The 14345-nt window shown below is 55.1% G+C and overlaps 5 protein-coding genes across 5 annotated transcripts; 2 read left to right on the top strand and 3 right to left on the bottom strand.

The window, feature by feature from the left end:
- Positions 1 to 56: 56 nt before the first annotated feature.
- F5144DRAFT_477456 (uncharacterized protein) lies at positions 57 to 527 on the bottom strand (the record flags this gene model as incomplete). Its single annotated transcript, XM_066785045.1, has 3 exons — positions 57 to 136; positions 217 to 316; positions 381 to 527. The coding sequence occupies 3 exons, from the start codon at positions 525 to 527 to the stop codon at positions 57 to 59; spliced, it is 327 nt and encodes a 108-aa protein (XP_066648410.1).
- Positions 528 to 901: 374 nt separating this feature from the next.
- F5144DRAFT_617095 (P-loop containing nucleoside triphosphate hydrolase protein) lies at positions 902 to 6323 on the bottom strand. The gene is made up of 6 exons (XM_066791867.1): positions 5720 to 6323; positions 5421 to 5530; positions 4427 to 5303; positions 3936 to 4369; positions 3838 to 3873; positions 902 to 3286 (listed from the first exon to the last, which is right to left on the bottom strand). Exons 1-6 carry the CDS (start codon positions 5940 to 5942, stop codon positions 1031 to 1033), a joined length of 3936 nt encoding a protein of 1311 aa, XP_066648411.1. The 5' UTR covers positions 5943 to 6323; the 3' UTR covers positions 902 to 1030.
- Positions 6324 to 9519, top strand: F5144DRAFT_555307 (uncharacterized protein). The gene has a single exon (XM_066787896.1). The coding sequence runs from the start codon at positions 6708 to 6710 to the stop codon at positions 9432 to 9434; it is 2727 nt and encodes a 908-aa protein (XP_066648412.1). The 5' UTR covers positions 6324 to 6707; the 3' UTR covers positions 9435 to 9519.
- Positions 9520 to 9726: 207 nt separating this feature from the next.
- Positions 9727 to 10784, bottom strand: F5144DRAFT_34895 (Rab5-interacting protein-domain-containing protein). Its single transcript, XM_066784279.1, has 2 exons — positions 10598 to 10784; positions 9727 to 10380 (listed from the first exon to the last, which is right to left on the bottom strand). Exons 1-2 carry the CDS (start codon positions 10667 to 10669, stop codon positions 10090 to 10092), a joined length of 363 nt encoding a protein of 120 aa, XP_066648413.1. The 5' UTR covers positions 10670 to 10784; the 3' UTR covers positions 9727 to 10089.
- A 907-nt stretch (positions 10785 to 11691) lies between these two features.
- On the top strand, positions 11692 to 14240 carry F5144DRAFT_34911 (Mysoin-binding motif of peroxisomes-domain-containing protein). The gene is made up of 5 exons (XM_066784280.1): positions 11692 to 11881; positions 11974 to 12170; positions 12237 to 12709; positions 12762 to 13213; positions 13276 to 14240. The coding sequence occupies exons 1-5, from the start codon at positions 11833 to 11835 to the stop codon at positions 13938 to 13940; spliced, it is 1836 nt and encodes a 611-aa protein (XP_066648414.1). The 5' UTR covers positions 11692 to 11832; the 3' UTR covers positions 13941 to 14240.
- The last annotated feature ends 105 nt before the right edge of the window (positions 14241 to 14345 follow it).

Here is a 14345-nt window from a genome sequence, read left to right on the forward strand (position 1 = left end):
TATGCCGATGACTTCCCATTAAAAGCAAGCCTGCCTACCACATACATCCGCATGGCTCATGAATCCGAGTCTTGGCCTTCTGTGCCGCGCTTCTGTATAGCTCTCATCAGCTCGTACAGTTGCCCAAGTTGCTCATCTATCCCCACGAGTCAATGTAAGTGACGGAACCCGTTCGCTCAGAACATGGCAATGAAAATAGAGAATAAAAGTTCATACCACTCATCTTCGAAATCTTCCCTTGGTCGAGCTTCTCTCCGATCCACGCGTCGCCTTCGATCTTTTGTGCGTAGAGCTGCCACTCTGTGAGGAATCCAATCTAAGAACAGGCACAAGGTAGTTAAGCTTCTGCGCTCTCCCTAATACAATGGCTCTAAACTGACCAAATGGACCGGGTTCTCGACATCCCGATGTGCCCTAAACTCGGCCTTGATATACTCGTCTCCCAGCACCCGCATTTCGGACGGGAGGTGTTTCCTGTGGGCTCGGAAAAGACGTCGGTAGAGGTATATTGGTGGTAAGAGGGCCATTGGGCCGGGTGACATGCTATTTGCCGAGGGCATTGCTGATGCCAAAAAGCGGAGGGAGGGTCTCATTGTGAGAGAATAGGTAGGTTGGATCGTTTTTTTCTGTTGCTCTTTTTTCTTTCGCTGTTTTCTGAGTTTCTTTATGTTATTGCCCAAGGATGTGCGTTATTTTTTTCCTTCTAGTGGGTAGACGGCGGTGCTGGTTCCTAGGCTAGTGGCAATATGTTGACGGGAAAAGACTAAGACGGTCATCGACGATGTTGTGTTGGATGTTGAGATTATCTCGAGCTCAGAGACCATTCAGGAGTTCACCATTCGGGGTCCACACAGTGCGGATTCAATCAAATATCACTCCCCTTTCACATGTTTTCCGTTCGGTTCAATGAGTCGTGTTTAGGATTTCCGAGTCACCATGTGCTTTTTACAATATGAATTTGAGCAGGAGAGACAAGTAAGGAAACAAAATTATTAAGATTCACTCCAGGATGAGTCCTTTCCCGGTTCATCTACCCTTCGAGAGCTTCGGCTATCCACACGGCCTGGATGACGCTGACCTTCTTTGCATAGTTCTTCTGTGTGTACACATGCTCCAAGAACATGATGGCTTCCCTTTTTTGTCCATGAATAACACTGGATGGGTGTATTGCCACGACGTGTTTTCCATGTGCCGTGACATAGCTATTATCCGGCGCTAGGATCGCCGTCTTGATAGAGAACCCCGTCAGGAAACACTTTAGAATCGCCGCCGCCAACTCAGGCGATAGTGGAGTGAACGGTTGCGGATCCGGAGGCGGTTGCTCCATCATGCCTTGCCGTACACACAGGCCGCGAAGTTGCTTCCGGATGTTCAGGGCCTGTTTCATGTTTCTGAGGTTGAGCTTGCGGTCCTTGCACCATTTGATTCGGTCGGTGTTCTCGGCTGAGTAGAGCTGCATCGTCGTCAGGTAGGTAAGGAGATCACCCTCGCGGCGGAAAAGCTCCTTCCGGTACTCCTCAACTTCTTCCTTTGCCTCCTCCGTCCGGAGTTGAAGGAAGATGTCCTCACCGGACGTGATACACGAGATGATATCAATCGCCTCAAGCAAACAGTCGTACTTCGGTGACGCTGCTGCCAATATAACCCGGGCGTAAGGCGGCGAGACGGGAAACGACACCATCTTGCGCCCTACTTCCGTTATGGAGCCGTCATCTGCGAGCGCACCGAGAATGTGCAGATGTAAGAGGGCTTTCTCGACAGACTCAATCCCAGGTCTGTCCATCAGAGGGAAGGCCAAAACATCATCGATTCCTCTCGCTTTCATCGTGAGAATAGCGCTGAGGATGTCGGTCCGTAGAATCTCGGGAAGGTCAGTTTTGTAGAGCGTTTCGTAGGTCTGCTCGGTATAAAGCCTGAAGCATTTGCCCGGGCCTTCACGCCCTGCTCGACCAGTCCTCTGGATGGCGGAGGATTTCGAAATGGGCTTCGCGAGCAGCGACTCCATACCCAGCCTCGGCCGGAACTGCTTCACCTTTGACTTCCCGCAATCGATTACGTATCGTACGCCAGGTACGGTGACGGACGTTTCTGCGATGTTGGTAGCAAGGACAATTTTCCTTGTATGTCCGCCTTTGATGGGCTGGAAAGCCTCGTGCTGTGCCTCCATCGAGAGTTGGCCAAACAGCGGGAAAACTTTGATTTTCGGTAGTTTCGGCCCCAGTGTCAAGGCGTATTCCTCGATCAGTCTCTGGGCGGACTCGATTTCCTCTTGGCCGGTGAGGAATGCCAGTATGTCTTTTTTGCCGTGTTTATCTGATAGGGCTTCTTCGGTGTGTAGCTTGAAAATGGCCTTCAGCAGCGCTTCCTGAATATCCGGGACGGCTTTCGGCGTATGAACGATATCAACTGGGAATTGTCGTCCTTCGATTTGGAGATACTCAACCGAATTCTTTGGCCCAGCCACTGGATGGGAAGGTGCATTTGAGTTTTCGGGTTCTGTACCGGAGAAAAAGTTGGTGATCTTCTCAACATTGGCCGTGGCGCTCATGATGACAACTTTGAGCGGGATCCCGCCACGGCCAGCCTTGTCTCCGGAGATGATTTGCTTGAGAAATCCGGACAGCAGGTCGACATCCACACTCCGCTCATGGATCTCATCGACTAGGATCGCGCTGTATTGCCTCAGGTGGGGGTCGCGAAGCAGCTCTTGAAGCAGCATACCTTCGGTTAGATATTTGATCCTGGTCCCAGGCGGAACGTGGTGGTCGAAGCGAACAGAGTAGCCCACAAGGCCTTTCGAGGCGGGCCCCTTGCTCTCCCCGCCCGCATTTTGCCCATTGAGCGGCGTGCCTGCTTCTCGGGAGACACGGTGGGCAAGAGTCGTCGCGGCAACTCGCCTCGGTTGTGTGATCGCAATCATGCCTCCCACGTTGACCTCCTGCACTCGTTCGCCGGTCTGGACCTTCACTTTCCTCCTTTGACACCATTTCTCCTGGTATAGGAACTGCGGTACTTGAGTACTTTTGCCCGAGCCCGTCTCACCCACGAGGACTAGAACATCCTTTTGCCGCAAAATGCGGCAAATCTCTTCCTGCCGGGACCATAGCGGTAAAGCTTGTCGGGTATCAAAGTATTGGGGATCACCTGCAGGCGGCCTGGAAGGGGTGACCTTTAGAGAACTTGTTCCTTCAACATTCGAAGCTGGTGCGAGAGATGGTGGCAGCAGTGGCGTCGAGGAGTCAGTTTCCGAATTTGGTGCCAATGAGTCGGATTCGATCTTCGGTTTCTTAGACAGGTACCCGTCAAGGGATATTACTTTATTTCCGATCTTGATAACGTCGGCATTGCCGTCGCCTTTCCTTTTTCTCGGCATATCAGCCCTCAATGTTGGTGGTGTATGAGAAGACTTCAATGCCAAGTTGGTTGTTGAGAGAAAGAGTGAATGTAAGGTTGTATGTATGTACCTCTAATGCAAAGATGGAAGAATTTAATTGTGGAGCCTCCGCACCTCGGGGACTGTTTTGGGAGCGGGATTGGGTGCGAGGGACCCCTGAAACCCTTCCAAAGCCACGCTAAATACGAATAGATACAACTTGACCTGACACCACTTGCATGCTACCCTAAGGAGGAGAGTGTTCTCATAAGGCCCAAAGATTGAACGACAGCACAATGCTTTGTAATATTAACCCCTAGTAACAGTATAATGCTCGTGAACGGAGCGGATGGACGCCACGGAAAACCCTCGAGAAATCTCATTCCAACAATGGCAAGGTGCCATTTCATCACAAGAAGCCCCTGTTCAAAGCATCATCATTTGTACCTGGTGTCAAGACGAACCCGCTGCTTTGTCACAGCGTCGCCAGCAGTCTCGACCTAGAATCTGTGTCAGTAACGTGCTGTACCTAGGTCTGGTGAAATGGATGGTGGCCGCTTACCTTGTTTGTTATGCGGTCAAGCTGGGCATTTTGTTGTTCAAGCATGAACTTGTGAAACTCTGCCCCCTTGCGCAACTGTCTGCTCGCCTCCGTGAGTTGGTCCACGATCTCATCATGCTCCTCATTCTTTCCCCTCTGCTCGCCAGTGTCATCTTCGAACTCCCATTTGGAGGACTCCGTTTTGCTGGTAGCACCAAGAAGCACCTTGGGCCTGGCAGCCTCGAGCTGTTGTTCTCTGGCCTGCCACTTTCGGGCAAGGTCTTGCTCCTCTTGCCTCACCTGGTCAAGCTGCGCTTCGTTTTGCCGTTCAATGTTCATCTTTTTATCTTCCCGCATCGCAGTTCTCGTTTTGCTGTTGGCGACAAAGTTGAACATTGACGTATTGGCCGCATTCAAGCTGTCTATGTTTACACCGCTAATATCCGCTTGGGCCTCTGCAGCGTCGCGTCAGCAACCGGTCAACAACAACGGTTCAAGCCTAAGGAAATTACTTGTCCTGTTTGTGTTCCTTTCAATCTCGTTAAACGCCTCTGTGTTCCGACGAAGGTGTTCGGATATGGCCTCCATCTGTTCATTGGCCTGGAACGCCCTGGCTAAGGCGCGTCGCCCAGATTGGTTTGTCGCCTCCTGCTCTGCCAAGATCTGGGATTTCAGATCGTCCACTTCAGCTTGTTCCCTTTCTTCCGCGGTCATCTCCCGCGCTTCACCATACTGCGTGGAGGGATCGTAGGACGCGCCTGCCTGCCCCGGCACGGACCCAGCAGTCTGCTTGGAGGGGCCATTATAGTTGTCGAACAGCCCCCCGCTCCCTGTGCCTCCCAAATTTCCGTAACCTCCCTGCTGTTGTGAAGAGGGGCCAGCAGAGTTGCCATACGGTGATGGCGCAGGTTCGAACCGATTTTTCCCAATGCCGTCCGAAGCACCATATTTCTCCCTCGGGAATCCGGTACCCATCGACGGGCTAGAAGTGTTGGAGGGGAGGACGGGGGTTCCGGCTGCGGAGCCAAGCGAGGGGCTATAGGCAGAATACTGGGAAGGCTGGGGCGAGTATTGTGGTGGGGGGGGCTTGTCGTTTCCAAAGCCTGGCCCAGGGGCTACTCTGCTCGGAAGACCACCGGGGCGGGGACCGGTCGGCAAACCGGACGGTTGGCCTTGAGGGTGCTGCGAGATAGACTGGTTGTCATTGTATTGAGAGTTGTTGTACTGGGTGTACTGATCGTATTGCGGAGGAGGGGAGGACTGGGCTGGAGATTGGGCAGCAGGCTGCTGAGCGTAAGGGTTCGACTCCGGCTTCTCCTTCTCCGACTTCTTAAACAAAGATCCGAATCTCCCCATGGTGGAACGAAACCCGCGGTTCTTTGGAGACGACTAGAAATAGTTAGAACAAGAGAACAAACAGAACGTGCAAGCAACCCTTGGAACGGGACGAAAAGAAGAAGAGTGTTGAAAGTTCAGGGGCCAGGAGTATCTTGAATGCGAAAAGACCGGTGGGGTTGGGTGGGACTTGGGCGGTGGACGCCGGACAGCTGCATCCTGACGGCCAGTGTCTTGGGTCCGTTCCAGATTCTGACCCATCGGGTAAAAATGGAACGCTCCTAGCAGCGCGGCCCACCCCTGCTTCGCAATGCTGACGACCCTTGGCCCCAGCTCCTCGCCGCAGGCCTGGGCGCAGACAGGCGCAGTGACGACGCACCGCCCATTCGCCGCTGCGTTCCCAACCCGACGGTGTCTTGCACCAGGAACCATCTCAGGTCCAAGAATTGTCAATGTGGCAGACAGCTAACTTGCATTTTTCGTCTTGTCCGCTTCCTGCGGTGCCTTCTTCGCAAAACCCCAGCAGTGCCATCTCGGCCATCTTGACCATCTTCGCTTCTCTTCCCCTTTCTCTTGCGCTGCCAACGCCTCCGATTCTTGTTCGAGAGTCTTGTTCGTGTCGGCTCGGGATTCGAGTTGCCATTCGTCCTTCGGCGGGGGTGGGGAATGATCCCCAGGCGGATACACCGCCATCTTGGCTGTTTTGGCGTGGATTCAGGATGCGACTTGCATCGTTGGCTGAATGATCTCCCGCCCTTTCTTGATGGAGATGCGGTGTGCAATGTTCTTAATAGATTTTGTGCTTGCCTCCCTTCTTTGCTGCAAAATAGGCTGGGAATGCTGCCGTCAATTGTCGGTATTTTCTTTCTTCGTTGTGTTGATGCTAGATTGACGTTAAACTGCGACCTGCAATCTGGTAGTGGAGGCAGCAGATAGTAGAGGTACCAGGTCATCTGATGTTTAACAAACACCCAATCGGGTGCCCCTGCTGAATGCGTCAGAGGCCGCTCAGGCGAACAGGCCAGTCTTCTAGTTGATAGGATAACCCGCCTTTATGGTTTCTCTTCATGCACAATTTGGGAGTCATCGGTGTTTTTTCCCCTTCACCAACGGCCTCTCCTAGATTTGACAAGACATTCACTCAGAATGGCTTCTTTCAACTGATTCAGCGCGCTGGTTCCTGTAACTACAGCATTTGGACGTTTTGTTCTCTTTGGGTTTTCGCCCTTCGCCTCTTTTTGAGCTTGATTGCTCTTGAAACTCTCCCCAAGATGATACCACGAATACAGCATCGATTATCCCTTGAAATGACCGACCGTGCAATATCTATACTTCTATTATCCCATTGACTTGGCGTATCAACCCATCCAGCATCAGCGCTCGTGTCTTCCCAGCCCCATTACCGGCCAAGCGAACCAACAAACTTTTTGACCAACCCCTCATCCTAGAGAGTATTCGATGTCGGTCTTTACCTTCGACCCCGACCCGCCCCGGGTTGCTTCTCCGTGGTTGCGGTCGGGAGAAGCTGGCAACTCTCCGACCCCAGGTTCGTTGCCGGAGCGGAAGGGACCTGTTGGCTTCGGGCTGCTTTCCGACTACGGAGTTACGAAGCTCGAGCCTGAGCCGCAGGATGGCCCGACCGAGTACAAGCTTCACTTGCTGTTGAAGCCACGGAGAAAGTATGAGCGAGTTAGTACGGCGACTCGGATCTGCGGGTCCACCCAGTCACGGCCAAACCCCGATTCCAGGGCGTTGAAGCCGGCCCCGGTCAGCCCGGGACCCTCCGTCACTTCGAACCAAACACGCCAGGACCGCCTTGAACACCTCACCACCCAGCTTCTGTGGAGGCTGCAGCAATCGTGCCCCTACCACGCTGGTGCTGCTTCTCCGGGGCTTGTCATCCCCCAGCTGCCCGATGAAAGCGCCCTCGATGCTCCAATCAAAGTGGGCAAGGTTCTGCCGGGGCTAGAGGCATCGAGAGGAGCGCTGTACGAGATCGGGGTGGCGGACGATGGAACCCTCGCGGGGTTGACGGACAATGAGATGCACGAGAGTCTCACCACCCTCCGTATCATGGCCGCCAGTTTGGGTTGCAATGTGGACGTGCTCCGGATGTTGGTCGTCGGAGAATGCGAGTGGGTTGAGCCAAGCGGCACCGAAAGTTCTGCAGGCTCGGAATCCGAGGGCGTGCCGCACCAGGCGAAGTTGTGGGTTGCCGAAGCTTTAGTCACGCCAGATCTGCGGCCCAGAGATGACGCCCAGTCGCCCTCCGCGAGATCGCCGGGTGCGGCGCGGCAGGCCGAGGCCTTACCAGACCCAAAACAAGGGCCACTCACCACAGATCAATTGCGTGTTACGCTTACAGGGCCGACGACATCGGGGAAGTCTACTCTTTTGGGGACTCTCTCGAGTGGAACTCTGGATAACGGCCGCGGGAAAGGTCGGCTTGGTCTCCTCAAACATCTCCATGAAGTGGCGTCTGGCATAACGTCCTCCGTCACGCAGGAACTCGTGGGCTACAACCATGACGACATCATCAACTATGCTCACAGTGGAGTCGAGTCCTGGATCGATATCCATGACTTCACTAGGGATGGGCGGCTGCTTTACCTGCTCGATTCCGCAGGCCACCCGCGTTACCGACGGACCATTCTCCGAGGCATTGTCGGCTGGGCACCCCACTGGACTCTCCTCTGCATCGCGGCCGACAGCGCTGAACTTACTTCAGCCGCGGGGGCCACATCCAGTCCTCTGGACGTGTTAGGACCTACCGGCGCGGGTGTTGATCTCGCGTCCGCCCATCTAGATCTTTGTTTACGGCTTGACCTTCCCCTGGTCGTTGTCATCACCAAGCTGGACCTAGCCAATAAGTCCAGCCTATCTACAACCCTTAGCAAAATTCTCTCGAGTCTGAAGCGGGTTGGCCGTGTACCTAAGATGGTTAAAGGGGGTTCAGCAGGCGACTCTGAGCCAACCCGCGTGGCCGAGCTCGACAAAGCAGCCGTCAAGGACGCGCTGGACAGTATGAAGGCGAGGAACGACCCATCTTCCATTGTCCCCATACTTCTGACCAGCGCCGTCGATGGGCGGGGAGTCGGTGCACTGCATGCTCTACTTCAGGGCTTACCGCGGCCTCAAACACCGACCTCGTTCGATTACATCGGTGCCGCCCTGAACCCCGAGCAGCCGGCTTGCCTATTCCACATCGAAGACAAGTTCAGCCTCCCCGCGTCCTACACCCTCGCGACCAGCGACGCAAACCAACAAACCGACCTCGGCACCGTCGTGGCCGGATACCTCCGCTTCGGCAGCCTCTCCATCGGCGACAAGATCGTGGTCGGCCCCTTCCCGCCGGACGACGACGACTCGCACGGCGCCACCCCCGAAGAGCGCGGCATCGCCCTCCCGCACAGCTACGGCCTCTCCCCCTCGCATCTCTCCCCGTCTCACCCCTCCTCCGGCGACCTCAGCCGCACCGCCTCCCGCAACGCCGTCTCCGCCTCGGCCACCAGCGGCGAGTGGCACACCGCCACCATCGTCAGCATCCGCAACCTGCGCCTGCCCGTGCAGACCCTCGCCGCGGGGCAGGTCGGCTCCATCGGCATGGTCTTTGACCACCACCACCCGCCGTCGGCGCAGACCACCACCACCACCACGTCACCGACCAGCCACGAGGACGCTGGCAGCGGCGGCGCCGCCGCCAAAACGCCGAGGCTGCGTAAGGGCATGGTGCTCGCCGTGCCTAGTCAGCACATGGTCGCGTCTGGCTTGTCGCTGCAGGCGGTTAGTGGGCTGACGGCGCTGTTTGATGCGGAGAATGGCGGGGTGGGTGCGCTGTCGGTGGGCGCCTTGGTTAATGTCTATGTGGCGAGTGTGCGGTCTGCTGCGCGGGTGGTGCGCGTGTCGAGGGTGGAGTCGCGGAATGGTGGTGGTGGTGGGAAGGCGGCGAAGGATGAGATTGAGGATGGGTTGTTTGGGCTTGCGGAGGATATGGAGGTGGAGAGTGCCCTGGCGCTGGACGCGGCGGCGGCGGCGGTGGATGGGGGTGTTGAGGTGCAGTTGGAGTTGTTGTCTACGAGGGAATGGATTGAGCTGGGTTCGCGGATCTTGGTGCTGGAGGGCGGGAGACAGGACAGGTCTGGGTTGGAGGGGTTTGTTGGGAAGGTTGTTGAGATTGTGGAGTAAAACGGGTGCTGTGGTTGCTGTTGCTTTTCTGTGTGTTTGTTAGTGTTACTCTTTTCCCTCTCCTAGAATTCAATTGTTTTGCGAGCCTTTGATATACAAGTTCCGACGTGCTCGATATCACCGGTCACCCCCAGAACGGTTCCATAGTCAATGGGGGTGGCAAAAGCCCTGGGGCGAAAACTCCTGGTATCTCTCTCCAGGAGCTCGCCAGTTTGAGCCGCCCAGAGGTAACAAAAAACACAGGGGGTACGTCCCCAACACGAAGTAAGCCCAAGGGTTTCGTAGACGGCTCCCTCGTTTTAGTTGAAAGGGGTGGGCTAGTGAGCTTTTGTTTTTGGCCACCTTTCAATGTCAGGGCTGCTGGTATTTTCGGCGGCGCAGTTGCCTCATCGTAGGCCAAGCGAGGGGGGCAACAATGGACATGTTGCGAAGAGCTAGCCGAGAGAACAATAATGTTACACCCTCTATTAGCAGCAAGAGTTCCATCTTTAGTCCGAACTTCTATTTCCAATGTCCGGCCCGTCCCCCCTCTTCATTACAATGCCATCAATGGTCGTAATTCAGACCCCCCGAAACCCAACGCCATGACGCCCTCCAACAACCTTCTCTTACAACAACTCACGACTCCTTCCTCATCCCCCCCTCCCCATCCAAATCAAGCCGTCACCAACCCATAAAACAGCGTCCACGTCAGCACGAACCCCGCAAACCCATTCATCAACCCGCCCGCCCAGAAGTCGTAGGCGCCGCGGAAGTAGCGGCTCGTGTCGAGGGGCGACTTGCCTGAGGCCAGCGACGTCGGCGCCACGCGCAGCACGTAGAACAGCACCGATGTCAGCAGCGACAGCGCCACGTAGAAGACAAAGCCCGCGTACGACTCCAGCCCCAGGATGCCCGCCGACACGCCGAAGAGGGAGGCTGTGATGGATTGGAGGTTGTAGAGTGTCTGGTAGCAAGAAGGGGGTGTGTGGTCAGTGAGGGGTTCGTTCGTTCGTTCGTAGTTTGTGGGGGGTGGGGTTGAGGTCTTGGTTGGGGGTGGGTAGGCGGTGGAGGAATGGGTCGGGTTTGGTGGTCGCGGTTGCAGATTTGTTTTTCCTGCGGGTTGGGGAGGAAGAGGCCGACCGACCAGGTGGCCGGGCTGGGGGCGGGAGGGAGGAACTAACCCGTGAGTTGTGCACGAGAGACTCTTGCACGATAGGAGATATTTGGATTTGGAGTTCTTGTTCGGAAGGCATGGCTGTGGTAGGTGGGTTGCGGTGACGGAGAGAGGTCGTGGTTATTGTTGTGTTGCTTGGTGTGCCCCGAGTTGTATCACTTCCGGGTTGCTTAGTTTCTAGACAAGGTGCCGTCTGCGTACGGTGCAATTGGGTATCTTTCGGATTCGGGAACTGTGTCGAGGGGTATCGCGGTATCGTTTAGCAATCTGGAAGTTGTAGTTGTTCCAAAGCTCGGCCACTGGAGCCGCGATGCGATGCAACGGCTCCACTTGCTGGGGTGATCGACAAGCCACATGGCTTGGAACTCATGTGGGGGACGCCATGACCATCGATACGGTATTACAGTGTATTCGTACTCAAGATTCGGGATATCGTTACCAAGTTACCCCGAGATTGGAATACATTGCGATCCTTGCAGATTAATGCGAGCGCAATTACCTGTCTCAGGGGTTCACAATTCACCTGAAGAATGACGGGTACTTTTCAAAATCCCGTGGTACAAGAGACAATATGACCCTCTTTAAAACCGAATGTTTGCAAACTGACACTCGGTGCCACAAATGGCATTGCGATCATGGCGTCAATGGGAGTGAGAGAAGCAAAAGGCGTTGGAACGTCAAACTTGTTCCAGGTTCGTACGTTGTTTGTACCGTAACGGGCAGGACACCCCCAAATGTTTAATGACGAGGGTCGCGCGACAGGGGTTCATCCTCGATTTCTCGGGCCAAGAGCTTCAAACATTTAATAAACGCTAAGCGACCTCTTTCCGCAGCGTTGCGGTGTCATTTACAGTGGATTCGCCTTACTTCCAGGAGTCGAATTGACCAAAACTATCTAATCTAGCACGGAACGCCCAGTCTCCATCGTCCCATTTCCATCCTCGTCCGGCCGCGCACATCTCAACCTCGAAACAGAAACATGCACGGCGGCTATTACAACGGCCACCTTCAACGCTAGCACATACACACCGTGTCTCGTTTCCCACCCACTCGTCCCCGCCGCCCGAGGTCTCGCCTGCGCCAAACCGGGGTCTCTTGTCTCGCGTACCGAACTCTTGTTAAACGCCGTCACAGGGACGGTCGCGGAACGACGGTCTCTGGTGCGCACGAGGCGGGCAGATGGGGGACTGGTGCCGTAGCCGCGTGACCACCTAGCAGCATCAGCAGCATTGTTCATTGTTCATGGAGACCGTCATACAAGACCGTACGCCGCTTGCCGATTATCTGAAGGGTTAGCCCGCCGTTCCTTTCGTGTCTCGCGCGCATCGCAACCGTTTTCGAAAATGTCATCATTTTGGTCACTAACCGCTTTCCTGGTGGTAGACGAGGGCGAAGAACTGCAGGCCTGGGGCTCGCCGTCCGTCTCGGATAATCACGATGAGTCGCCGCCGTCCAGTCCATCGTTTGCCCCGGTAGGGCTGCCGATGGTCAAGAAGCGCTTCCGGACGAACCTTCCGGACCCCCTGCCACTGAATATCCCACCGATGAACCGATTGAGCTCGTTACGCCATTCATACTCGGTCAGTATTCGTGTATTGGGTCATTCCCTGTAGTCTGGGGCTGACCATCTTCTGTTTGCGTAACAGAAAGCCGTAGTTTCAAGGATAGATCGCGCCGACAACCTCAAGTTCATCGAGCAGTTCCGGTACACGATTGTCGCGTCCCAATTGCTGAGCGGGCATTCAATAGCAATGCACCATGCCCACCACAGCCGGTCAAAGGACACGCCAGAGGCCACCCAAACGGTAGTGGTAACATCTACGGGTCTTTTTGCGACAGCGGCCGCCGCGCTTGTTGTTGCTTGGGTAGCGAGATGGGTGTATTCCGGGGGCTATGCGCACTTGACCAAGAAGCGGGTGAGCTTCACGGCGCTGGTTCTAGTAGCGGTTGCCGTGGTATCACAAGCCTATCTCCGACAACAGTGGCTTCGGTATCTGAGAAATCAAGCGCTGGGCGAGGTGACCACCTTCGTCGCCAGGTCTCAGGACTTTGACAGCGCGTCTAGTGCGGCGATATCATTAATCCAGGAGGTCGAGCTCGTGTCTCGGGGCTACAGGTTGTAAGTTATCCCGTTTTATGACTCTTGCAGAACATAGCTCACACATCTTCAGAAGCGCACCCCTGCCTCCAATCAGCCGGATGGAGGATCGGTCACAAATACGCCGCTGCAGCAGGCTGCGCAAGGCGTTGAAGGGACGGTTCACCGAAATGATCGAAAGTCACATGCAGGCTTGTACAGCGGTCAAGGAGTTCGCCGAGCAGGGAGATTTGGAGAAGTACCACGATATCTACGACATCAGCGACTTCGACATCTCGGACGCGATGCGGGGATTTTCGGAGAAGGAATTCGACGATCCCGAGTCTCTGCAGTCCCTTAAGATTGCTGCCGCCCGTTTCTACACTATTCGTAAGATTTTGCTGTGCTCCCTCCTCGCCTTTGAGGCAGCGGGCGATAATACCGACTTCTTGCGATGGTCAACGGCCGTGGAGGGATTGAAGACTCTCAACCAAGCTACATCTCAAGGCTTTGAGAGGGTTCGCCAGATTCTCAGTGAAGAAGAAAGTAAGAAGCACTCCTTGTCCCTGTCCTCTTGCCTGCCCACTGGTGCTAACCTAAACGCCTAGCTTTCCCCATTATTTCTGACTCAAAATCGCCATTATCGCCCAACCGAGAGAAGCGCCGGTCTCAATTTATGAAACTTAATTCGTTGTCGATGGGCATCCGAGGTCTTCAAGCAAAGCTTGCGCTTCTACGAGAGGAGTCGGAGAGGACGCTGAACGAGGCAGAAGATGTGTCGGAGTTGGGGAACAATCTGATGGCGCAGTACGAGTCCATCGGGCAGGACCTCAAAATGCTTACGCAGGCATGGGAAGAAGGGAAAGCCGCCCTTGCCTCAGGGATTGACCGCAACGAGAAACGACTATCCTCCCTCAGTACGCTACTTTCTCCGGCGACCTCGTTAAGCGGGCTTACCACGGTCGAGGAGGGTGGAACACTCGAGGCATTCAAGGCTTTAACCGGGGAATCACCGCCGGGCTCGACTTTTGGGAGTCCAAACGGGGATTTGGACGCGGTGGAAGTATTCGAAGCGGTCGCCCTACCGACCCGGACGCGCAGTCTCCTGAGCAGGGATGAGCGGATAGCCAAGATGAAGGAAGAGCGGGACAGGAGAGAAGCTGCTAGGGTAAGGGCTGACGCGACCCGCGGAATGCTCCGCGAGCTCGAGACCGTCATCAACCTGCGGCCAAAGCGGGCGACCATGCCGGCGCCTTCTCGCATCTCATTATGACAGTGACGACAACCAAGCTACCTAACCAACACTTAACTCTCTTTTGTCATTTTGCATCATGTTTCCCTGTCCGCCTATCTCACGGTGGCTTGCTTGTATAGACGGCGGGTTGTTTTTCAATTGGGTTGGCTTTCAGCATCCAGCATCATAGCCTCTGGAGCTTGCTTGACTGGATCATTGGGACTGGCGTTCAACGGGTGGGACTGCTGCGTGCATGCATCTTCAATATGCTAATTCTGCATTGGCTTGTAATTAGATTTTAGCGACATACGTCACAATACAGTGATTGTGCCAGAGATGTTCGAGCAAGCACGTCCAAATTTGTTTGCAAGTGATATGCCCCTGAATCCCCGGCTCAGGGGTCAACAGGCACGACAGGCAGCCAACCGGCCCATGCCAGGTGCC

Source organism: Chaetomium tenue (assembly GCF_020726465.1).
Source record: "Chaetomium tenue strain MPI-SDFR-AT-0079 chromosome Unknown F5144scaffold_1, whole genome shotgun sequence".
Lineage (NCBI taxonomy): Eukaryota > Fungi > Ascomycota > Sordariomycetes > Sordariales > Chaetomiaceae > Chaetomium > Chaetomium tenue.